Consider the following 26,485-nt stretch of genomic DNA (forward strand, 5'->3'; position numbering starts at 1 on the left):
AATATGAGGGATGAGAGAGACCTGAAGAACTCATGGCAGATCTATTGTCCGCACTGTGTTCTTAGTGCAAACTCTGAGGCATGAACAGTAGGTTAAAGTTGGGAATCTTCTGAGAGTGATGTTAGAACATAAATAGGAGTAAAACCTTCCCCCGGGAGCAGTTTCATAGGTCTGAGCAATTTTACAGTAACAAGGCAGTATAATGAGCCTCCCGTGGCCAGGTTCTGTAAATGTTAGTCCACAAGAAAGGCTGGAGGCTTGGTCACTAAAAAGATCGCACATTCATCACAGCACTGGTGGGCTGGAAACATAAGGCTCCAAGAAAACGGAAAGGTACTGGATTTGGTTTTATTCCTTGCTCCAGATATGCCTACTGGATTTTGTTTCTGACTGAATGACTCAAACAGCAACCTAGCTGTTTCCTGGTCATGGGGCAAGTTGCCACTGCCCTCAGTACAGCCACTAGTTAGTGCTCTTTTTCTCTGATGTCCATGCATATGCATCAATAATATGTCCTGCCAGTCATGCCACGCTGCACCAGATTCAGCTCCGCAAACACACCGAGACAACCTGGAAGGACGGCGCAGTTTGCGTCTCTGTGACAAGTTCTGACTAATGGAGGTTGGTGGATAAGTTCAAATAAATTCTTTTCCCTTTTTTCCCATGGATGGACGACTTGCAGATAGAGTTCCTTCATACGGTCTCACTAAAGATGTCCTGTGAGACCAGATAACTAGCTTGTTAGGAGTGTGATGACCAGCTTGCTAGAGCACAGCATCTATGGCTCTCCAACATTCTCTTTCTCTCTTACCTTATTCTTTACTCCTCAGTCCCTGGGGATGTCCTCACCACTAAATGTTAGCACACAAGCCTTTCCAAAGCCTCTGATTTCAAGGGAAATTTGGTAGACAGAAAATTAAAAGATGTTTCATATGCTGGATGAGAAAGAAAACTATTTAAATTAATACTTGCTAAAACTATTTGACTGCCTATTTCCAAACCTCAAGAGAAGGTGATCATGTCTCACCAGCCCTTAACCGAGGAAGGAGAGAGTGCTCAGCAGAGTCTACTTTTCTCCCGGATATGGTAACCACTGTGCCATACTTAACCTCTTGATCACCGTCTTCTTATGGTTGAGATTATTTTCAAAGTTCATAGGTATGGGCAACTGGCATTAACTAACTGGCGTCCTAGAGCAGCAGAAACAAGGCTTATTTTTGTGCTCTACCTTCATTTCTTTAGATAACATTGAGTTTCTGTTTTGGTTTTTACCAAAACTAAGTCCTAGGCTCTACAAATATGATTCTGAGTGGAATAACTTTGCCTGCATTCTAGAAATAAGCTTCTTTACAAAATGTTGTGGCTAGGAATACAGACCATGATAAACTTCAGACTCTCTAAAAGAGAGGCACATCAGACCTGGTATTGATCTAATTGAGATTCTTAGTTTGTGGGAGAACCACACCAACCCTGTGGAAAACAGATGCCCAGACTGTGCTTAAAGCAGCCGCATGGCAGCCAGGCTTCGGCATCCCCTAGGACGCATGCTGAGCAGGATGAAAAATAGGGAACATTCTATTTTCTTTGGATTTAAAGGGGTTCAGTAATTGATTTTTTGAGTTTTAATTCCTTTGGACTTTAGTGTCTTTGGATTTTAACTTACAAGGGAATTGAGTTTTCCAATTAAATTTCTTTAATGGCCTCCCCAGGCTTCAAATCAGAATGAGATTTATAATTGTATTTGAGTATCTCTATGGTGTTGGCATTCTTTGGAGTATCTTTATAATGTTACATAATCTTAATATAGAATTTTGGATGAAACATAGCTCACAACATGGCTGGGCATAGTTTGGGAAGTGTGAGAGAACTGGAATGAATTTTTAGTTTGGAGGGAATAGTCTTAGAGTTAAAGATATTTTTTTCTGACTCATTTCAGGATCTTCTGGGGACAGAATCTACACTAACCACCAATACATCAGTAGCCTTGGTTGATAGTGGGTTTGTGATTTTATGAAGTCTGTAACTGTCTTGATAAATTTCAAGGAGGATGCTCACACTGCATATTGAACATAGGTTTAATAATTTAGTAAAATAGTTTAAAAGTAAAACTAAAAGCAATCTAGGCGGAGAGTGCGGAAGTTTTCTCTCCTCCTATTCTGTAGTAAATTTCCCTTCGAGTCAGCCATTACAGGTGCCCGTGTAGTTGCTCTGTGTAGGATGCTCCTGCTGTGACTGAGATCATAGGGCCTGTGGTGTGCAGACCACACGCCAGATGGGCTGTATGCTGTTATCCTGTTCAGTATCTGCCAGCATGTTCTTTCCAGAATGACCAGACAATAGCCAAACTCTTTGCAACATCTCTACCTGACCTTGCTTTGGTTTTGTTTTGCTTTCAGATAAATTCATTGAAGACTCAGAGCCCAAAAGTAAAAGTGAAAGCATTTTTCTCTGATGAAATGTCTCCTAGTATTTCTGAATTCTATTACATCACAGTAAAATTATTATAAAAGATCTCTGTTACCTGAGAGATGACCTAGTAAAGAGGAAGTTGTGTCAGATATGCAATGAAGGCACTGTGACCCAATGCATAGTTTCCACTTCCCTTTTGAAGAGCATTTTAAAGCAGGCTTATCTTAGAACACCAATGCCATCAAGGACATGACATTGTACTTTTTTTTTAAAGATTTTATTTATTTATTTGACAGAGAGAGAGAGAGCACAAATAAGAGGAGTGGCAGAGGGAGTGGGAGAAGCAGGCTACCTGCTAGCAAGGACCCTGACACGGGGTTGGATCTCAGGACCCCAGGATCATGAACTAAACCAAAGGCAGACACTTAACTGACTGAGTCACCCAGGCAACCCAATTCTGTGCACTTTTTTTTTCATTTTATCTTTTAAATTTGTTTTATTATGTTCAATTAGCCAGCATATAGTACATCATTAGTTTTTGATGTAGTGTTCAATGATTCATTAGTTGCATATAACACCCAGTGCTCATCACCACACATGCCCTCCTTAATACCAATTCATTTTTTTAAATTCATGATGAAAATGTGTGCTTCCACATTTGCAAACCTCAACTCTTGAAATTAAATGAAAATTTTATGTATGACAATAAATATAAAAAGCTAATAATAAACTATGCCATGTTGCTTGTCTAGATTATACACAGAAAAAGATAACTGAGAAGGTAATATATTTGCTACTGTTTAACAAAGAACACTGGTGAAAGTAATTAATTTTGGGAAAAAATAATGTATCACATTTCTAATTAGAAATATTCTAAATAATTCATCATGGATTGCATGAACTGCTCTCACATAAAAGTATACTGACATTTTGTAACTGAATATGGCTTCTAGTTCATTAATCATTTATTCACAAATATTTTCTGAATAACTTTTATGAAGAATGTACCTCTAGTGTTTTAACAGAGATGCAAAACTAAGTCCTGATTTTAACCATAAAGAAACTGGTTGTGTTTGTGTGTGAGCATGTGTGTTATAATACATAGTAGTTTCTCCAAAGGTAGAAAGGTATTTAATCTTATAACGCTACATATGTAAGTGTATATATATATATATATGTGTGTGTGTGTATATATGTGTGTGTATATATATGTGTGTATATAGATATATATTCAAATTTATTTTAAATATAAGTATATATATTTAAAATATTCTTTAAATAATTTTGAAATTATTGCAAATAATATATATTTAATACTATATATAATATGAAATCTATATGTGTACATATACAGATATTTATATATATTCATAAACTTCAATTTGATTAAGACTAATCAACATTAATTGAATGCCTATGAGATTCAAAGGTAATGTGTTAAATACTTTTCATTTATTATTACATTCATTATCTTATTTGACTCTCAAAGAAAAACTTATAAAAAAATACCCAAATTATAAATGAGAAAATTTATACAGAAAATGAAAAAATAAATGATTTATACTTTTTTTTCAATTTGAATAAATAATACTGTACATTCATCTCCTGATTAACAAGGGTCATGGAACACAAATCCTATGGATAAACTCACAGTATAGATAAAACTAATGACTTAAGTTGTTGAAAAAAAAAATATGTTTCATCAAAATTAAATCCAATATTTAGAAAAAATAGATGATTAAGTTTACTGCTGTGAATTTAATGAATGTTGAAAGAATCATTTTCCTTATTACAGATATTTTCTACTCCTATCCAAGATAATCCATAATATAGGTATTGAACAATTCCCCAAATCTTACTTCATATGTCAAATCACTCAGAAATGTATAATAGTATTTAAGCTAACAGTTATAAGGTATTAACTATGTGCTGAAACTGTTCCAAACACTTCCATATACAATCATAGTTAATCCTCACATCAGCACAATTAGATGAGTGCTCTTGATTGTCCCTCATTTAAGGAAGAGAAAAATAAGGCTCGAACTAATAAGCTAGTTTGCCTACAGTTACATGGCTAGTGAATGTAACTATGTTTCCACCTAGGTACTTTGACCTAATCACACGGCATTACGATTTGACTCTATTTTAACTGGGCAGAAGAGAAGAGAATGAAGTTACTTCCCATTCAACAACGATAACAACAACAAACTCACAAAGAACAAACAAACAAAAACAATTTCAAGTAAAACTTATGCGTTTTCAGCACATATTTATCATGTTCCCTTCACTGATCGAACCAAGTGATTATTGCCTTAGAGTCCTCGTAAGAGGTAATTTAATGTTTTAATTTAATTTAATTTAATTTTATAATTAATATTGAAGTAAATAAAATTAATATTTCACTTGTTTAATCATAGGACAATTAAATTCTTTATTTGGGGGCAAAGGTTTAAGTTTGTCTCCCATTTAATTTGTTCAACCTGTGTACTGTTTTTATTGGCTATGAAACATGATTTTTTCCTTTGGACACTGACATTTAAATAATTAACCTATTTATTCAGTTTTTGAGGGGACAGAATTTTCCATCTTGCAACAATGCAGTTTATATTGGTTACAATGCATTTGCAAACAACGACCATATTCTCATATGCAGATTTACCCCAAATTAGAAAATTCCACTGAATTACACATGCAACAGGATGCATAAGGATAACTGTGAGATTGACAATCCCAAGTAGAGCCGTAAGTTTATTTTAAATGAAGCATTTATTGGCTGTATAATATTCAGTGAGTTACTTAGTCTTCAAGATTCATTTTCCATACATATAAAATGATGCTTACTTCTCAGAGCTTTCTTATAGATACAATGAGCTGAAGAAATAAATAGATGTATGATACATGGTAAGAAATTGAGATATATCAGCTCTCCTTTCAATCCTGTACACAAACACAACAACAAAAATACACAAACATAAAATAAATCACATATATGATCGCCTAATATTATGATTGCATTACTTATTTACATAATACAGTATGCATCATATGATATATGAATTATATATGATGCTATTATTTATTAGCATTTTATATTAACATATTATTTATATATTTATATGATTATATATATAATATTCTCCATATCAAGATTTTTCAAGGAGAAGCTTAAAACACTATTAAAAATTATACTGGGGTAATAATGTTCTACCACACCTGTGAGAGGATAGGAATGTACATAATGAAGCAGAAAGATTACCACATAGAAACCAAGACAAGTAAGGATGCCTCTGTAGGTAAACCATAAGCCCAACAGCTGTGTGCTCTAAGTCATGCAAATGAAAGCATTGTTGCTTCATTTCCCTGAGAGAATAATAGGTTGACTATGACCAAATAGGGTAAAAAAATGACATGCAGTTCTTTCCTCTTAAGGACTCATGAGAATTATATCATGAAAATTACCATTTAATCCCCACGATTTTGAATTACTGGGAAGAGATTTGGGGCAAGATTAAAAAACACAGTTTTTTGTGGATGAGAAATTAGTTCCTTCTAAGGTCTGAAAGGTCTGGGGGTATGCTAGATGTAACAGCAGTTAAACTTCTCAGAGAGGGAGTTTATCCTTCATCAAGTTGACTCTAATTCATCAGTTCTGTTTACCTTCCTGCCTCCATCCCCTGTTGTACTGGTGTCCTACTCTAAATTTTAGAGGGGTGCTGAGGTAAAAAAGAGAAAGGGGATGGTGAGAAGGCAAGCAGAGAAGAAAAGTTGTGCTTTTCATGAGATTTTAGCTGTTCTTTGAAAATAGCAACCATCCTGTGGTATGGGCAGATTTCCTAGGAACTGCAGCCTGAGATCCAGGAAGGCAGAATATTTCTCCTGTTTTGCCCACTACTGTCTCTCCAATGCCCAGAACTGTGTCTGGCACACAGTCGATGCTCATCACAAAAGTTTGAATAGTTTGAATAAGTGTCTGTATGAACTGTAATTATGTCTGACTTAAGAATTCCCTACTGTTACGCTTGCAAGCTAGATAGGACCACCTGGTTTTAACATGTGCCTGAACAATGCATGTTTGCTCTGCGATATGAGCATAACAACGTACACCCCCTGGTTGTCATCGACGGCCTCAGCCTTGCAGATTGGTTTGCTTCCTTGGTTACTTACTTCATCCATATCAGGTCCCTAGTTGTTGTAGTCCTAGAATGGACCAATGCAATGATCAAGCTCTTTGTTACAAACAAAAGACTCTGCCCTATTTAAGTAAAACCAATAAATTAAAGGATATAGAAAATAGCTCACAGGATTGAAGGAAAGGGCTGTGTATTGAGCTCTTAGAAACAATTTCTAAAACCCCATCACAGACCTGTAATAGCAAAAGGCTCACTATCTCTGGTATTATCAGGACTAACACATAAACTGTCACCCTAGTTGCTGAGTTCAGAACTACACTGCCTTCACCACCATCTGCGAAAGGAAAAGTTCTTTCCCCAAAACTGTGCTTGTTTTACAATAAGAATTTCATAAAAGGCTACGCTTGTATGAATCTGATGGGAAAAACCTAAAACACATCCAGAAGGCAAACTGCAAGGAAATCTGGGAAATGTAGCTTTTAATTTACTAGATTCTGTACAAAGTCTATAAAAAGAAACCATGCTAATTGGTGCTTGAAATGGTTGTTGAGTGAACCAACTCACAGTATCCATCACAAAGCATTTGCAAACTTTTCAGAAACAAGCCTATGAATTAACACTTCCAAAAGAATACTGATTGTTATTGTTGTTGTTTGCTGAAATATATGCATATGTAAAAAATGTTTGAATTCACATATACCAAAATGGTAATGATGGTCATTTTTAGATAGATGGATTGACAGCAAAATTTACTCTCTTCTTCTGAGGGTTATATAAAATAATATGTGAAAGGCAATTAGCAGAAGACCTGACAATAAAGAAGTACTCATAAATGTTAAATATATATAGTCAAGAAAAAACAAGTGAAGCACCTTACACAGGGCCTGGCACTTATCATTATTATTATTTTAAATTTAAATTTAATTAATTAACATATAGTGTATTATCCATCAAAAATCCTGATATCTTACCATTTGCAAAGCCGTGGCTTGCACTTATTATTTACACAATTGGAAAGTATTGTAATTATTTTTAACTCTCGGAATGTGTTTGACTTTCAAAATGACCAAGCATTCACATTTTAAAGAGAAAAAAAAAATCATTGTTTTTCTCTGTGCATCTATCTGCTATATACTTTTGCAGTTCTTTTACCCTAGAAGCAAGTTCAGAAACACGTACCCTTCCATGAAACATCAACAGAGATGCTGTAAACAAGAGAACCCTGCACTTGCTATATTCTACATTCACTTGCACCCCAGAGGAGAAGCAAGGGGGAAAAACACTCTCTGAATGATGATGATGGTGGTGGCAGGGGTGGTGGCAATTATAAATGTTTATTGAGTAGGTTTCTCAAGCCCCTATTATTCTAGCTGCTTCCCTGTGTCTCTTGCATTTCTGCATGTCTCCAAAGAAGAGACACTGTGAGGTTTTTTTTTTTATTATTATTCCTGACTTTCTTTTGGGGATTTTGTAAATAACTGATCCTAACTATGCTGAGTCTAAACCCTGTGATATATCTTTAAAAAAGTGTTCACACAAATTAGTGGTTTTCAGAATGTGGGTTCTGTAATTTTAGTGCTCTGAATCTAAATAACTGTTTCTTGAATGGTGGGTGATGGGGAAATAGAGATCCTTGATCAAATACAATGAAAATGTTTAATGATGTAAAGATAAGTATTACTAAAGGATTACGTAAGAATTTTGCAGCATCACAATGCATATTTGACCAAAGTTTTCCCCGTATTTTCCAGTGTCTCCTGGATAAGGATTCCATGCATCAAGAATTTAAGAAACAATGATGACATTACTTTTAGTAGGATGGCATGCATTTTCTAATAAAAACATTTGTATCTAATTATCTAAATAATTGAAAAAAATGTTACCCATATAACAAATTAAAACTATAAAATTCATTTTATAATTATTTAAAAGGGAAATTATTTGGCTTTAAACATAATAGGTAAAACTCCAAATTAATCTATCATAGTTAGACAAAGATATCTGTCTATTTCACCTCATAGAAGTCACTGAGTATTACATCACAAAGTAACAATTCATTTTATATAAAATTTTTAACTTTATAATTAAAAAATCAATTACAAAATACTTAAATATTATTACATTAAATAGGAAGAAAGAAGAAATGTATATTTTAAAAACCTAAGTAAATATAGTCTCTGAGGAGACAAAGTAAAAAGGAAAACTGATAGTTTTCATTGGTAGATAAAAAAGGGACTTTGGCCAAAAAGCATACATAATGTTCATAACAATTTCAAGAAATACTCTTTCACTAAGGCTAACCATTGCAACTAAGTGAAGTGATTTCATTAAGCTAAATAAATGAAGCCATCAACACATTTTGGTTAATGTTACTTCATTTTTCTTGAAACATGGCATTCGACTGTTTCAGACTGTGGAATTTAAAAAAAAAAAACTTCAGAAATATTTAGCTCTGCAAAGTCTAGATAATAAAGATATTTTGTGTTGAAAAGATCAATGTTGAGATGTTAGTGTACAGGTATATAAATATTGAGTTATGTAAAGAAAAGCCTGAACAATATTAATTTGATATTACATGCAGCATTGAATTGTTATTTTTTAATTATTGTTTTATTTTAAAAAAATAGATGCAAGTTTCTTTTAGTTAGTACTGCCTCCTGGTGGGCAAAGTGAGTGGCAAAATTAATCACCCCGAAACCAAAATAAACTATCTATTGGACAAAATGATTTATTAGTATCCTTTTGAAAACTAGAGAATGTATGCAAAATGGAGGGAGGAGTGATGTGTTTCGCATAATACAAAATGAGCCCTTCGTGGCATAAATGCGAAATAGAATCAGATACTTTTTGAAACCTCTTCTGGTTGATGATAATAACATCATTAGAAGTGAAGGTGGTTTGTCTTCCTGTTTGCTGTGGCAGGAGAACATGTACCAAAATCATTTAAAATTGTACCAAGTTGATCAAATGGAGTTTTTAAAGAATGGATAAGGAATATTATCTTAATTCACTGAGAAAAGTTATCATTTATGTTGAAATCTATACTACTTAAAAGTTATTTAGTAAGGGATTTGGGACCATCATTTAGATTGTTTATAGTGAATATATATCTATTAATTTATTTTTTTCTATGGAGTTATACATTAGAACTGAAATTGTTATATTTTTGAAAGTTTGTCAAAGTAAGGAATACTATCATGATGATAGTAATTTGGCTTCTAGAATTTGCATCTATGTATTACTGTTTTTATTTCAAAATTCAGATTAAGAATTATGACTAGTTTTTTTATAATAAAAATCATAAATGTAATAGATGTCACCTAATGAAATCATTAAAGTATGGCATGTGTTCATGGAAATGACATTTTAAATTTATCTGTTTTTCAACAATAAATTCATATTTATATTGTTAATTTAGGTGTAAAGTAAAATGGATTGAAATATGTGATATGCTCATATTAGTAATTAAAGAGTTGCTAGTCAATCATACCCTATGAAGTGGTACATATATGACATTGATATTTTGCAACAAGGTAACTGATAATCATTCATGAGAATACATTTGCTCCCAATTAATTTTAGAAGTGCATTTTTAATAAAATACATGGAGTGAAAATATAATTTTTTTATATAAGTCAATTGCTGTGTTTTAACATGGCAGGCATACCTCAGAGATATTGTGGGTTAGGTTCCAGACCACCCACAATAAAGCAAATAAATACTACAATAAAGTGAGTCAAATTAATTTTTAAATTCCCCAGTTCATACAGAAGTTTACACTATACTGTAGTCTATTAACTGTGGAATAGCATGTCTGAAAAAACAATGTACATATTTTAATTAAAATATAGCTTATTGCTAAAAAAATACTAAATCATCTGAGCTTTCATTGAGTTGTGTTCACTGATTGAAGATTACCAGAGCAAATATAATAATCATGAAAAAAATTGACATATTGCAAGAATTACCAAAATGTGACACAAAGTGAGCAAATGCTGTTGGAAAAATGGTGCCAATAGACTTGGTCAACACAGGCTTGCTACAAACCTTAATTTGTAAAAACAGAACAAAACAAAAACAAAAACCCACAATATCTGTGAAGCACAAAGTAAAGTATAATAAAACAAGGTATGTCTTATTATGAAAAAAAATATCACTCCCTCACATGCTTTTACAACATTTAATTATTTTCAATAATTATTATCACAAGACTGCTGCAAGTCCACTTGCCTGGGGTTTATCCAGCATTACTGTTTGCCAATAACAAATAAATAAAACAATCCTCTGGTTGACATTTCCTATCTTTTAGATACTTACACTTCCTAAGGATTATAACCATTGAATATGATAGACAAAAACCATAGTTTTTGTAAATCCTACAATTATTTGTCTCAGCAATAGCTTTCTAAACTAAATACCAAAAAAATCTAACATTCATTAGTATGATATTGTAATTCATTAAAAATATAGTGACTCTGAGTTTCATATAATGGTAACAGTCTCCATTTCAGGCATTGCTATTGTACTGGCTATATTTTATTTCCTAAACAGAAAGACATCCAACAATTGGACAAAGAGTCTCATAAAGTTCTCATATATATGAATTACCATCTTTCAGTTTTATATGATAGTTTCATTTGTTAATGTAATATGTCCAGTGGCTTTCAGGAATACAAATTTAAAGGTCCATTCCTATCCAATAATTGTTCCTGACAAGTTACCTAACTTGGAAGAAGTGAGCTAATGTCAGGAACAATATAAGATTATTCTAGTGAAAAGAGCTCTGAATACTGGGGCAACCCAGGTTAGGAGTTTATTAGCATTCCAATTCCAATTCAATATTATCCATATATGGTTATGTTATATAGAGACATATATGTTATGCATCTCTCTCTCTCTCTCTCTCTATATATATATATCATGGATATATAGAGATAATATATATAGAATGGATATGTATAGAATATAGAATATGTATAGAATGGATATATATATTATCTATCTCTCTCTGTCTCTCTCTACATAGATGATAGATATACAGAGAGATAGATAGATAGATAGATAGATAGATAGATAGATAGATAGATATCCCTGTATATATCAGATCATTTTCAGTGCTCTCAATTGGCAACTTTGTGATGTAGGAAATAAAAGAGAATATGAATGCATAGTTGTATAAAAGTAAATAGCATGTATGTGCATTTGTGTGTGCGTGTATGTGTGTGTGTTCACATGTAATGACTACAGTCTCCATGGTACTTTAATATCATTTATTGTCCCAAACAGATACCTTTAATTTGATTAGGTATGGTCTTAATACCATCATTCATTGTTCACTATATACAAGAATGTATGTATGTACCACGGGGAGAACAATTGTGCAGCTTACCTTTCCGTTATACACAAATGTATAAGACATAATATTTGCCATAATATTTTCATGTAGAACCTATTGAGAATTAAGAGTTTTGAAGGATAAGTGTCTGTAATAATAACATTGTCCAATGTCTTTATACAAGTATAAGCCTAAGAATTTCATATATGTAAAAGGACTTTTGATATCATGTGGTATGTTATGTTAATATAAACCATAAAAGAGGAATTACTTCTGGAGGGTTAAGTCACTTGTCAAAGATCACAGCATTTATTGAAAAAGCTGGCACAATTATCACATCTGTCTCCTAGAACATTACTATACCACATTTATTATTATCAAATTTTCCTTAAAGTTACAGAGCCCTGAGCAGTATTTATACAAATTGGCAGTAGGGGAACACCATACCATTAAAGAAAAACAATGTATAAATAATAAAATTCATATATATCAAATCCATAAAAATTTCAAAAGTATTGCTAATAACAGCATGCTAAATGTACCTAAAGTATAATTAGTAAATTGGTTCAATAAAATATGACCCATTTAAAAATAGAACAAAATGATAATATCGGTCTGATTTACTTTAGATGTGATTTCTCACATCTGCCACGTTCAAATGCTAAATCTTACCTAATAATGTATGTTTGAAGATTAAAATGAGGTAATATATGTAAAACACTCAGCCCAGTGTCTGACATCTAGTAGATATTTAACAAAAGACCGATGTTAATAATATACCATGTAAGTGACTATTAGGGAACCAACTTTAGTCCTCTGTGTCTCTGAACATGTAACTAGCAATGAAAAGGGAATATATTTTATTTCTATCGCTTTTGAATGAGAAGAGTCAAAAGTCTCCACTTGCAAAGAGAGGAAGGGAAAATTGCATTATAAAAGAATGAACCTTTTTGGTAAAGGAAAAAACATTCTTCTAATGACAGAGGGAGGGTAAAGCAGATACTTAGGAGCATGCTGCAGCATAATCACGTGCAAACTTTCCACAATGATATTAGCCTTCTCATTGTAGTTTCTTTAATTATTTTTGGAAAATTAAAAACTTGACTAAGCAGACAGAATTTTTAAGCTCTTTGTAAAACAAGAATCATTTAAGTTTTTGTCAAAAACTGTTACTGTTTTACACCAAGAACTCTAGAGAGATGCTCTTAAATATAAATGAATAAACAAATCACAAATTAAAATACTCCCCTGAGAAATGTTGGTAGAGGATAACTGACTTGTGGTCCTTATATTAGAACTATTCTTCAAAGGAAATTATTTCCTAATAATATTTATCAAATTCTTAATGGATTTTAAGCACATAATATACTCTACCTTAACATATCTGTAATGTCACTGAAAAGCAGTGTGAATGAATAGGTGATCATTCCTTTAAGTCTGTTAGGACTGTCTTTATTTTCCTGCTGTAACTGTTAATGTAACTTTAATAAAGGATATCTTAAACAACTGCAAAACTCAAAATTGTGTACTAATTACAGGTTAGGCTTTAATTCATTTAACAACAGGCAATCTACATGTGAAAACCAATTGAGAATTCGATGGTATACTAACTATTGAACCAAAATCCTTTTTGTCAGTTGAATTCCATATAGATTAAATATATATATATATATATATTATATGGTTCTATGGCATTTCAAAATAACATTAGAATAAGTGCATGCGTGCATATCAAATAATTAATCAGAGATAGAACTGCAAGTTTCCAAACATTTCAATATGTATCTCTATGTACACAGAGGAAAGACTGGTCAATTTTCATTGGACTGTTCTGTGCATTAATGTGATTTCAGGTCACTGGTATAATGTGGGTGGAATTGTTGTCATAAGCAGGAATAGGTACAGAATGCAGAAAATTAGATGGTTAAAGACTTCCTCTGCATACACTTCTGACTATGTAATAAACATGTTCTGACAAATAAGATTCCCAATTTATCAGGAAGTCCAGGGAATTATTAGCTGAGAATTGCTTACTAACATCAAGTGAGGACATAACTCACATTTCAATAATTAGTTACCAAAATATGTACAATATTTGATTTTCAGAATTTTTCTCATCTACCAATGGGTAAACTATTGTTTTTATTCAATACCTTTTTTCTTAATATTGACATTTGAAAACTTTTTAAAAAATATTCATTTATTTATTTGAGAGAGAAAGCACAAGAGAAAGAGGATAAGTAGGAGTAAGGCAGAGGGAGAAGCCCACTCCCCACTGAGCAGGGAGTTCCACATGGGGCTCAATCCCAGGACCCTGAGATCATGACCCTAGCTGAAGGCAGATACTTAGCTGACTGGGCCACCCACTTACCCCTAAAAACATTTGTAGTGGCCATTTATAATTTCCAGTAAAACAACTTTTCAAGATAATTCCCATAAATAGTCAAGAAAAATACTGAGTTTTAAGTAGAGTTAGGCAACAGGTCCTGACAAAACTGTGTGTCTCTGATTTACTTACAACTCAGTAGCCTAGAAGCCATAATGTGATAGTTCTGAAACATGTGTCAGCCAATAACAGTGAAAGAAGTGACAAGCATCATCTCAAATTTTTATTACATTATAAAAGAAAACATGTTTGTAGGCAGTAGTTGAAAAAACATAATTTCTATTACTTCAGATGATAGGATTTATATATCCCAAGACAATAAAACATCAAGAAGAAAGCTATACTAAACTTATTTCAACTATAACAGAATTATAAATATGATTTAAGATTAACCTGTAACACTGGGACCCTTCTTGAGAAGGAAGATGTGTACTCAGTATGCTTAAAATGTATATATCATTTAAATGCACATCATACAGCACATCTTGGAATAGAAATTCCCTTTTGCAACACAAAAGTATGAAACTTTGAGTTAATATGAGTGCTTTGAGGATAAATAAGTGTAATAATTTCACATATAAAATAACAAGACATACTTCAGTCTGCTGAAAAAGAACACAAACAGTTTGGGAATCCCTGGAAGGGCAGTCTTACATAATTCATTTGAATAAAATATACCTAGCAAAATAAAAAAGTATGTCTTTTCATATTCTTCAGTAGTACAGACACACACAGATGACCAAACATGGAAATTGTATAATTCAATTGGTTTCAGAGAAATGTGCAGAGAAGATTATATTTGGATTTGTTATTAGTTAAGCAAGACTGATATTGTCAATTAGAGACCCTCAGAAGAATAACTTCCCTTTCTTCATTTCAGAAGTATGTGTAAACTTGGTAACTTCTCCACATTTGGGCGGGGGGGGGGGGTTGGTCTGTTTTGTTTTTGTAGAACTCTTAAAAAAAAAAAAGTAAAAATAAACCTATCGCTCTATGCAAAACAGGATGGAGGGAAATAGGAAAATTGTCCTTCATTCCATAGTCAGGCTCATGACTAAATACTACAGAAAGGAAGAGGCAGGTGAGGATGTCCAACTTGTACAATAAGAAGATCCAGTACCTGAAGGGAGAGGCCAGAAGGATTAACCCCGGAAAAATCTGTTAAATTTCATTATTATGATTAGCAAGAAAACAAGTTAATGGAAACCTTTTGCTGTAGGATTATAATCTACCTAGAGCAATTTATTATTTCAACAATAAACATCAAAACATGACAATGCCATTGTGGGGAAAAGCTTCCTTATGTCTGACTAAGAGTTGACTATGCCATTAGCTACCACCAAATTTTAACATATAAATATTCTCTTGCTTTGTCATAGAAAATAAAATGAGATAGCAGTAACTAAATACTTGGTTTTCCATGAGACATGTTTTTTAAAGTTCATCTGCTAAATCATAGGTATAACAGAACACCAACTCTTATGAACAATGCCTGATGGAGGAATTCCACGAGAACAATTCAGAGAATTAGCAGAAAAGTATGCTGAAGTTTCCGACAGCACTATATGAAGAAAGGAAATCTCAATGGAGGATTCCCAGTGACCATGCAGAATTCCCAAAGGGCTCAAAATGGCTTTAAAACTACATTGAAGATTTTGAATTCTTAATGTTTTCTCATTTTTAGCTATATTTTCAAAGATGAATCATTTTTTTTCCTTCTTCTATACGTACATGAATTTATGAAACTGTGATCTTAAAACAGTCATTTCTTACCTTTGATTCTTGAACTGTCTTGACTCTTTTCCTGCTGGAATTAAAACAGAAATAGGTCAAAATCTGTGAGTATGTGATCAACAGCCTGATATAACAGATCATGGTTAACTAAAGACTTGTCAAGATATTTTCTCGTACATATACCCTGGAGTCACTGTAACACAAATCTCACCTTAAAAAACATTTATGTCCAATCTTTATTGGAATAGTAATCATTCTTACTGTACACATATTTCTTTAAGAATATAATACATTATATTAATATGGATTCATAAATAAATGGTAATGAATAGTAAATAATCATGCCTCTCAAATGCCTTAGGCCATTTCATTTAATTTCAACAGATATTGGATGATATCTTCAGAATTTATTTTCAACGTCTCTGCATTAATCACAAATTGTTGGTGAGAAAAAAGTTTAAGGGCAAACAGTGGACAATTCTGTAAAAAAACAAAAGACGTTTCAACTGTCTTTCCTTCAGTTTAACTTAGAATTGGTCCCTGCCTCACTACTTGAAGGCTAAAGTTGACAACAATTCTGTTATTTATTCAAAGGCTGCTTCCGTCAGACCTGTCTTTCAATTTGACATAGTCCTTATTAGTTACCAGGCAACCCCAAAAGAATTAGCTTGATTTCAAGTTTTTAAGTAGAAATTGTGCCTCTATACCTTCTCAATTAATATTCAAGCACAGTTTACTCTGTGTAAGTTTCAGGGCCTCACACTAAAAATAATTTTGAAACGTATTTCTAATAAAAAATGACAGATTTATATAAATAGAACTTCAAAATTGTATAAATGCCAATAAATTTTGGTAAAATTTATGAAAATTGTGAAAAATATGAAGAACTTATTTTGCTGCAAGCATTAACCTCAGAGTTGGATTTGAAAATAAAAATGCATATTGACAAATGTATATTTATGGAACACACTTATCCAATGTAAGAGTTTATTAGATTGTAATTCTTTGTGTGCTATTTCTTTTGTCCTAATTTATCCAACCTTTGTTTTTGAATCCTGTACTGTCCTTTGTTAATTAATTTTTTCAGTTCTGATGTATTTTTAGTTTAGAGTGTTTGTTGTTCATTAAAACTAAAATTTAAATATAAATTACTTGATTTAAAAATATACTATCCTTCCATAATATAAGATAAGCAAGCTTAAGCTTTCCAAAAAGATATTTGCTAATGAAAAAAAAATCTGTCTCTCTGTCCTCTCTTTTTCTTTCGACATTCATTCATTCAGTCATTTATTCTTTGAGTAAATATGTAAAGATTGCTTTTATGTGCCAGACACTGCTCCAGGTGATAAAGCTTTCAAAGATGAACAAAACAGAAATGAAATAAAACAAAACAAACAAAACAAAACAAAAAAATGTGTCCTTAAAGTAACATAAATGTTAGTAATTTCTATTTAGAAAAAAAAATACCATAGAAGGTAATTTTAGAGTAAGTAACTGCAATTTTACATGGGTCTACAATGATAAAATGATTTTTTTATGTTTTTATTCAAATTTTAGTTAGTTAAAATATAGTGTAATATTAGGTTCAGGAGTTGAATTTATTGATTCATCACTTACATATAACACCCAGTGCTCATGACAAGTGCCCTCTTTAATACCCTTCACCAATTTAGCTTATTCCCTTGCCCACCTCTCCTCCTGCACCCCTCAGTTTGTTCTCTATAGATGAGAGTCTCTTATGGTTTGCCTCCCTGTCTCTTTTTTTTTCTTTCCCCTATTTCACCTGTTTTTGTATTTCTTAATTCCTAGACAAGCGAAATCATATGGTATTTGTCTTTCTCTGACTGACTTGTTTTGCTTAGCATAATACATTCTAGCTCTAGCCATGTCATTGCAAATGGCAAAAGCCACTCTGGAAAACAGTATGGAGGTTCCTCAAAAAGTTAAAAACAGAGCTACCCTATGACCCAGCAATGCACTACTAGGTATTTACCCTAAGGGTAAAAAAATACAGACTCAAAGGGGTACATGCACCCCACTTTTTATAGCAACATTATCAACAACAGCCAAATTATGCAAACAGCCCAAATGTCTATCTACTGATAAAATGACTTTTGAACAATATTTTGAATGAGATGAGACGATATTCCGAGCACGTATCTGGGGAAAACATATTCTAGGAGAGAAAAACAATCACACACTTCCTAAGGTACAAAAGTTCCTGGCATTGTCAAAACTACCAAGGAGTCCAGTGAGACTAGACTGGACTGAATAAGGGGAGTTTGGTAGGAAATACAATATGAGAGCCACTAAAGGGTCAGATAGATTAGCACCTGGGACATTTGTTAGATCTTTGGTTCTTAAACTGAGAAAACATTGAAAGTTTCTTCTCAGAGGAGTAACATTATCTGAACTGCATTTAGGTAGAATCATTCCGGCTATTAAGAATAGATTAAACAGGGCAAGGACAGAATTAGAGGGACCAGCGGAAAGGGCATTGCAGTAATCCAGGTGGGAGTGATAATGGTGTAGAACAGTGTGGTCCAGTGCAGTTGGAATATCAGTTGGAACTGTCAATAGAATAAATTTGGGGCATGAGATACAGGAGAGATGAGGGCGATTTCAAGGATCTGAGTCACTAGAAGGATGAAGTTGCCTCTAAGATGAGAAAGATAGCCAAAAAAGAAAAACACTTTTATACCTTCTTCACTTGATTTCTAATACAGTCTCACTCTGTGAATTTCTCTCTTGTTGTCTGGCCACCCCTTTCCCATCTGTTTTACTGATTTCTCCCCATCTCAATTTCTAAACATTAGTTTCCTAGACATCGAGCCCTTACCTTTCTTCCATATATACTTCACTCCTTTGGTGATGTTATCTAGTCTTCTGGCCTTAACAACTATCCTTTTCCTAAGGACTCTTAAATTTTATCTCTAGCCAATTCTCACCCTGGAACTTCAGCCTCATATATTTAACTGCATTTCTGACATCTCTACTTGGATATCTAATTACAGCCTACATATCACATCCAAAACTGAACTTCTGATCTTCCCTTACTTCTTTGTCCATCTTTCTCCTCTTCTTCATCTTCCTCATCGCTTCATCCTTCTAGTTGCTGAGACACTTAAAGTAATCCTTGTCTACTCTGTCTTTTAAGAGTAAAAAGCCTGAATTTTTCATGGGTTTGGTGTTTGAACATGCTGACTTTGATTTTACTTTAAATATCACTCTGAGGATGCAAAGTAGGCAGATGGTTAAAATGTCTGGAACTCATGGGAGATATTTCAGCAAGACATATAAATTTAGAAATCACCACCCTGTGTATAAATCATCACTACTGCATCTGGAGAACATATAGTAGAGTTGAATGATCTAGAACTAAGTATTGGAAACAATATAAGAAAAATATAAAGTGAATTAGACAACAAAAGAGAATAGAAGGATAGACAAATTATAGGAGAAAAAAACAAAAGAGCATGGACTCATGGAATCCCAGGGAATATATTATGAAGGGGGAGATTTTCAATAGCATAGAATTCTTCTGACAGATCAATACAATTATATCCAAGGCAATGCCCATTAGAAAAAGTGGTATATGGGAGCCTGGGTGGCTCAGTTGGTTAAGCATTTGACTCTTGATTCCAGCTCAGGTCATGATCTCAGGGTCCTGAGCTAGAGCCCCACCTCGGGCTCTGCACTGGGTATGGAGCCTGCTTAAGATTCTCTCCCTCTCTCTCTCTCCCTCTGTCCCTCCTCCCCCACCCCACTTGCTCACTTACTCTCTCTGTCCTAAAAAAAAAAGTGGCATAGATGGAATCATTGACTTCGAAGGAAACACGTTTTGTGTGTTACGTGTTTGGAAGTAAAACTGAAGTTACTGAAGTAGGAGAGGGAAATCGAGAAATGTATGATATAGTAAAAATGTAATGGGAGAAAAATGCGTAGTAAAGAAAAGCCTGGGGTGGTGTGTGATTGGAGATTAAGTGAAACTCATACAGGTATCGTGTTTGGGTTTTGTTCATCTCTTTGTTTCATCTTTAGTATTAGATTATTTAAATCAGTGAGTATTGAGAATGTATAAATGATGGGAGATACATAGTAGAAATGGAGAGGATTATGATAAAAGGGAGAGATGATATGATGGATTTCATAAGGTTATTTATTGAATGTGACACAGAACATAAGTGGAGACATTTAGATAGGAGAAGAACTAGGTCCTTCAATGTAACAGATGGGCACAGAAAGTGGTGGAGTCATAGATGCAAGAAGTTTATAGGTTTGACCTGATTAATTTTAAAAATTTAGTCTATGAGGATTTATTTTCTTTATCTATTAGAAGGAAAGTCAGATGAGTGGTGAAGTAGGATGATTTCTCGGAAATTTGAGGAGATAGAGAAGATTTTAAATGCACTGCTTTTTGTGAGAGTAGTTGAGTAGGACAGTTTGGTATTGTCAAAATCCAAATTGGGATTTGCCATCATAAGTTTGTAATGATACTGATATTAGCTTTATTTTAATTATAGGGAAATAAGCTTAATACTCACTGATATTATATTCTATTATATTTTTCTTAAAACCTAATTCTCTATTTTTACAATTGTATATAATCATAAATTACCAATGAAAATAGCCTTAAATATTCTACAAACTGGAAATGTTCAAGAAGCATGTATTTAAAGAAAAAAATAGAAATTAATTTAATGGACTGAGAAGAATAACAAACCTGCAAAGTAAGAAAAAAATAAAGATAAACTACTTCATTCACTGCAATACTTGTATTAGAACCATGTCAATAGATATTTAATAAACATTATTTAGGATTTTCAAAGTAATAACTGTTCCAACTTGCTTCTATGACTAAAATGTTGTATTATTCACCGGCAACATACTTTCCACAATTTTATTTTATAAACTATTTCTTCATGTTTTAAATGTTAATTTTTTAAATAGGGAAATGTTAAGGAGAAAATTGTGATTATTTAATTACGTGAGAACTCCTAAGAGGTCAGAAAGATTTGTTATCCTGTCCTCATGATACATTTGAAAAACATTCTTACATTAAGAAAACTTAGATCTTGTCTGCAAGAGTAGAATGCCAATCCCTTGGTATAACTCAATTTTAATAGTCTTTCAAAAGATTTTCTGATAAATTGATACTGTCTTAAAATAAGAAATTTATTTTGGCTACGTATCAAAATTAAATAATAGCAAACCATTTGTGTTTTATTTTGTACTACACCATTTCTTGGAAGAATCCCAAAGTGCTATATTAATTACATAAATAGACTCCATGAAATCCAGCTCAATGGTAGAAATGAGTAAATAGATCCTTGCAGATAGTATGATAAAGATTGGCAAAGACAATCTGGGCAATAGTGTGGATTAAGAAGGAATACATGATTGTATAATATAATGTCTTAAATATAAAAAAATACAACATAATAAATGGAACTTAGCCAGGCCAGTATAAAATTAAGTCACATTGGGGTACACAGTAATTTCTAAAATGAGATGCAGTGGTCCTAAAGCATTTAGGCAAACGAAACTATAGCAAATAACACTAATGCATAGGTTGTTAGTACCATTTAAGGGCAGAATGCTATCACTCTAGAAGATATTATTAAGAATGTTTCTTATCTGGTATTTCCATTTTAGCATGGCATTTACTAACATCTCATGATGCCTCTAACATAAAAATTGATCTCTCTTCATCAAACACTGAAACTAAATGTCTGGCCCCAGTATCTTCAAACATAGCTTACTTGGTTCCTTCCTTCTTACTAAGAAGTACAAGGTCTCTAGAAAGAGAAGAAACCATCTAAATATTAAGTGAATAATTTCCATCATAACAGAATTGAGTTATAAACATTAGACAGTGAATTGTCCTCTCATTCCATACTATAAAGCGTAAATCACTTAAATAAAAAGACATAAATCTCCTACAAGTAAAACCCATGGATACTCTTTTACCTAAAATTTGCATATGCATATCACTAGATTAATGAGGCTAATTAGCTGCCTCTTGGTCATCCCATAGCCTTCCCTTCACATAGAAGGATAAAAGAATGAAGCAAGTGCAAGAACAATGGAATCGGTCCCTTAGAGGTAAAACAACTCTCCCTCTACTTTGGGAGAATGTACTTAGTCTTTCCTTTGGATGTACATAAAAATAACGTCTATACTACATGAAGGACATAGGGAACATCTGTAAAATGCAGCATCTGTCCCCCTCTAATATGGGAATGATAAGAAAAGATTTCTAGGTTATTGTTTTGCCTCAGCCCAAGTGACTTGGTTTGCATTTGGCCATTAATAAAAAGGCACATGGTAAGGCCATGCTACCTAGATAGCTAATATAATATTATTTTCTACTTAAGGACTCATCCTTAAACATATCAATTTCTTTGGTTGAATGGGTGGTACATTCTAAGGGACTATAGATTTTCTTGAGAGTCATGGGGGGAGTATTTTTACTTATTTGTTTTTCACTGCCTAAAGTATATAATAAAGCACACTCAAACTGTGGTTAGGTTGACCACGTACTGAGAAAACTAACAAAACAAACCTTCAGTCGTGGGATTTAAGAAAAGTCAAATGTACGGAATAGTTTTACTGGCATATTTAATCAAGTCCATAATGAATTTTAAAATTTAAATGTTAACAAAAGAGACAAATAAGTCTGTAGTATCCAAAAGTGACATGTCCTGGCTAAAGTAATCTTGCTCGCAATCCATATGATCCATACTTGTTACTAAAGTAAATAGATGTCATCATTCACCAAAGCTGAATCATTTTATACATTAATAGTCTAACATGCAGCACACATAAAATTTGATTAGAAATATTTGCTGCAAATTCTATTTGTATTTATTTGCATTGTATTTACATACATATTTTTATATAATGCATATATACAGTAATGCTATAGAAGCTAAGGTAAATGTATATAATTTTAAAGTCAAGAATAAAGACCAATAGATCCTAACTGAAAATAGTCAATGGATGGAAAGAAAGGATATACAAATATAAATTTTGGTGGCAAACAAACATAAAGGTAAAGATTATTAATTTTAGAAGTCTGCCTAGTTTGAATTTCTTCTCAGGATTCTTCCCTTCTCTTTGTTGCAATTATTGTTTACCAGACAAATACCACCAAACAAAAGTTGTGAAATGTTGATTTGCAGCAGAATACTCATGTTTGATATATATATTTGTTTATTTCCATATGCTAGGTAGTTAAAATGTAAAATATTAAAGTTTTTTAATATTAGAGCTATTAAGTAATATTTATACTTAATATTAAGTAATATCAAATTCATGGAAGATGAGAAGTGGAGACTTTCAGCAGAGCCACTCCACCACAATGTTGTGGCAAATCTCTTCTATTCTGAAGCACGCATACCCATGAACACATGAGCTCCCTCCCTGAGGCCCTCAATGCACACGTGTGTGCACATACACATACATACACACATATGTACACACTTTCTCAAAAACATATTTCACTGGTAGCAATTTAATTATAAAATGCCTGGAAAATAAGAAATAGTTGCAATTAAAATATAGTATATCAAGCCTCCTAAATCTTGGAGGTACAGACATGTTTTCAGGAAACTCTAATGGTGAATTTTCCATCTTACTCAGTTTAATCGAACTTCTGATCTTTTAATTAAAATACTTCCCTTAGAATTTGAATCATGTTTTTGATCCACTATCACTTCCTCAACAAGTTTCAACCTTCACCATTCTATTTTTTTTAATTTAAATTCAATTAGCCAACTTACAGTACATCTTTAGTTTCAGACGTAGTGTTCAATAATTTATCCATTGCTTATAACATCCAGTAACCTTCACCATTCCAAACAGCACCTCCATTATTAGTTGCTTTTCTTAACTTTTTATTCATTTCACACAGAAGTTGCTACTTCCTGGAATAATATGTACTTATGTGTTCATTTTATGTTCCATTTACTGGAATGTATGTTCCCTGAGCAAAAGGAACTCTGCAGTCTTAACTTCTTAACTGGTATGTCCACAGTGTCGAGAAAAGTATCTGCAAGAGAGTGGGCACTATTCCTAATAGAGTCTCTGAACACTAGAATTTAACGGCCTAGTGGAGAGACAGACACACATATTAATATATAGCGTATGTACAATTTGATTAGAAATATATACTATAAGTTATCTTATGTATTATATAGGTTGATTTGGAAGATATGGGTATAGCTATATAGATATAGATATATAGATAGATAGATAGATAGATAGATATTCAAAACATGACCTGTAAAAGTTATAGATTGTCAACCTAGAGCTGTTTCTCATTTGGCTTAAGATGCTGGTGTAAGGTCATTAATTCCAATGTTGAAATTATAGTTGCTTCTTATTGTAGATTCATATTATATTTGACATGTTTATGTGATTTTAAGGAAGAAAAGATGAAAAGAACTTGTTATTGGATTGATGGATATCCTCAGTATTACTTTGAATTCTAAAGTCCATAAGCAAGGTAACAAGAGACATGCACTGAACTTAAAAAAAAAAATCAAACTGGAACTGAATTTACTTATAAATCAAATCTATATTTAATAATATTTGTATTATGCTTTTATTACATATATTATAATTTAAATATTAAGTTTAGGAGTTTTATGATGGAAATTTATTTGTATTTACATTTAAAATAAAATCATTTAGGGACACCTGGGTGGCACAGCGGTTAAGCGTCTGCCTTCGGCTCAGGGCGTGATCCCTGCATTCTGGGATCAAGCCCCACATCAGGCTCTTCCGCTATGAGCCTGCTTCTTCCTCTCCCACTCCCCCTGCTTGTGTTCCCTCTCTCACTGGCTGTCTCTATCTCTGTCTAATAAATAAATAAAAAATCTTTAAAAAAATAAAAATAAAATCAATTATTATTATGGAAAATATATAATGACATTCATGGTTTAAATCTAATGTAAACATCAGAAATACTTTTTGTCTGATTTTTTTAACAAGAGTATGTATATTCAAGTTAAATGGGTAAGACATATGCATAACCATCACTACATATTGTGTTAAATACAATCAATAAGAATTTTCACAATGTGTCACTAAAGACATCTTTGGTTCATATACTCATGAAAGACATAAATTGGATCTTAAAAGATGAGCAGGATTTAACTAGGTGAAGGAATTATGGGCATTTAGGCTGAAAACATAGCCTGCAGAAATGAGGAATTAGGTAGTGAAACATGTTAGATAGAAAATAATGCCAAGATTCATAAGATAATTAAAATAATCAAAAGAGAAAGTACTCACTAAAAACTCCATACATAATGCACACATATATGAGTACTCCTCTCCATATAAAGGATAAAATTATTTATTTATTTTACAATGCATAAGATTTGAGGATTTAAAAATCGCTGGGGGAAAAAATGTTCTATTACCTAACCTACAATCTTAAAAGTGATAATTCTGTAGTCCCTTCTTACAGCATCATTGTTTTACACTATTAAACTTTGAGTTGAAATATGGGGAAAATCTAAAATTAATATATGTTGATGGGCTGCTTTTTTTGAAGCTATAACTTTGAAATGAAAAAACATAAATTAAAAAAAATTAATAGTTTTTGATAATTTTAATTATGTATCATAGACAATATTTCATTGTGAAGGATATCCAGCATCAATATGGGAACATTTAAAAGATACACCTATTTAATTTTTGAAATATTGATTTTTTTTCTAAAAAGAAAATGGAGTTAATTATATTTTTAAAATTGATAATATACATTCTAATTAGCTTTATCCATTTATCTCATTAATATGTGAAGAAATCCAAAGTCTATTTAGAACGTATTAATCTTAGGATCATGTTACTACTTTAATAAGGCAATAACATACTAACTCACTCCTTGAACACAGGTTTGTTTGGAATATACATGGTCAGCACTATGCTATAAAAGATAGGGATGAAGTATAGATAACATAAATTTCTGATCTCAGAAGTTCACATTCTATCTGGAGAGACTGATAGCTATTAATTATAAAACAATGATAAAGAATTTATAGGATGATGTGGAAACAAGAATGGGAAGAGTAATTGTCTATGCTGAGTATGGGGCAAAGGGAGAATTTACCATGAAAATTGTTGCTAGAGCTAAGAATTAAAGAGTACTGAACTAATTTGCTGTGGAAAAAGCATTAAGCTGTGCAAAGGCACAGAACTGGAAAATATTTAATCCTTTGGGAGAAATAGTGAATAGGTAAGCATAGCTCAACTACATACTTCCTTAAACATGAGGATTATATAAAAATACATTCAAGAAACTTCTCTCCCATTTCCAGAGGAAAATTTATGCCCACTTAAGTGTTATAGCTAAAGCTATTTGGTAAAGAGCCATATAAATTAAATAAACATGCCAATTATTATAACAGTTTTCACAGTGTGTTTTTGTAGTGTGAAAAATAATGATGATTTTCCTAACACAAATCACTAATTAAAGGA

General features: G+C 32.6%; 1 protein-coding gene across 4 annotated transcripts in view; it reads right to left on the reverse strand.

The window, feature by feature from the left end:
• The window catches only part of FSTL5 (follistatin like 5), a 701,705-nt gene that overhangs the window by 562,049 nt on the left and 113,171 nt on the right, over nt 1–26,485 (reverse strand). For 2 of the 4 annotated variants that reach the window (XM_026499588.4, XM_026499587.4), the window contains exon 3: nt 16,034–16,064. In XM_026499588.4, coding sequence (XP_026355373.1) covers nt 16,034–16,064 — 31 coding nt within the window. Of the gene's footprint in view, nt 1–16,033; nt 16,068–26,485 lie in introns of all 4 variants that reach the window. The other 2 variants (XM_057310158.1, XM_026499586.4) reach the window with 1 other exon arrangement.

This window comes from Ursus arctos, unplaced genomic scaffold (genome assembly GCF_023065955.2).
Source record: "Ursus arctos isolate Adak ecotype North America unplaced genomic scaffold, UrsArc2.0 scaffold_11, whole genome shotgun sequence".
NCBI lineage: Eukaryota > Metazoa > Chordata > Mammalia > Carnivora > Ursidae > Ursus > Ursus arctos.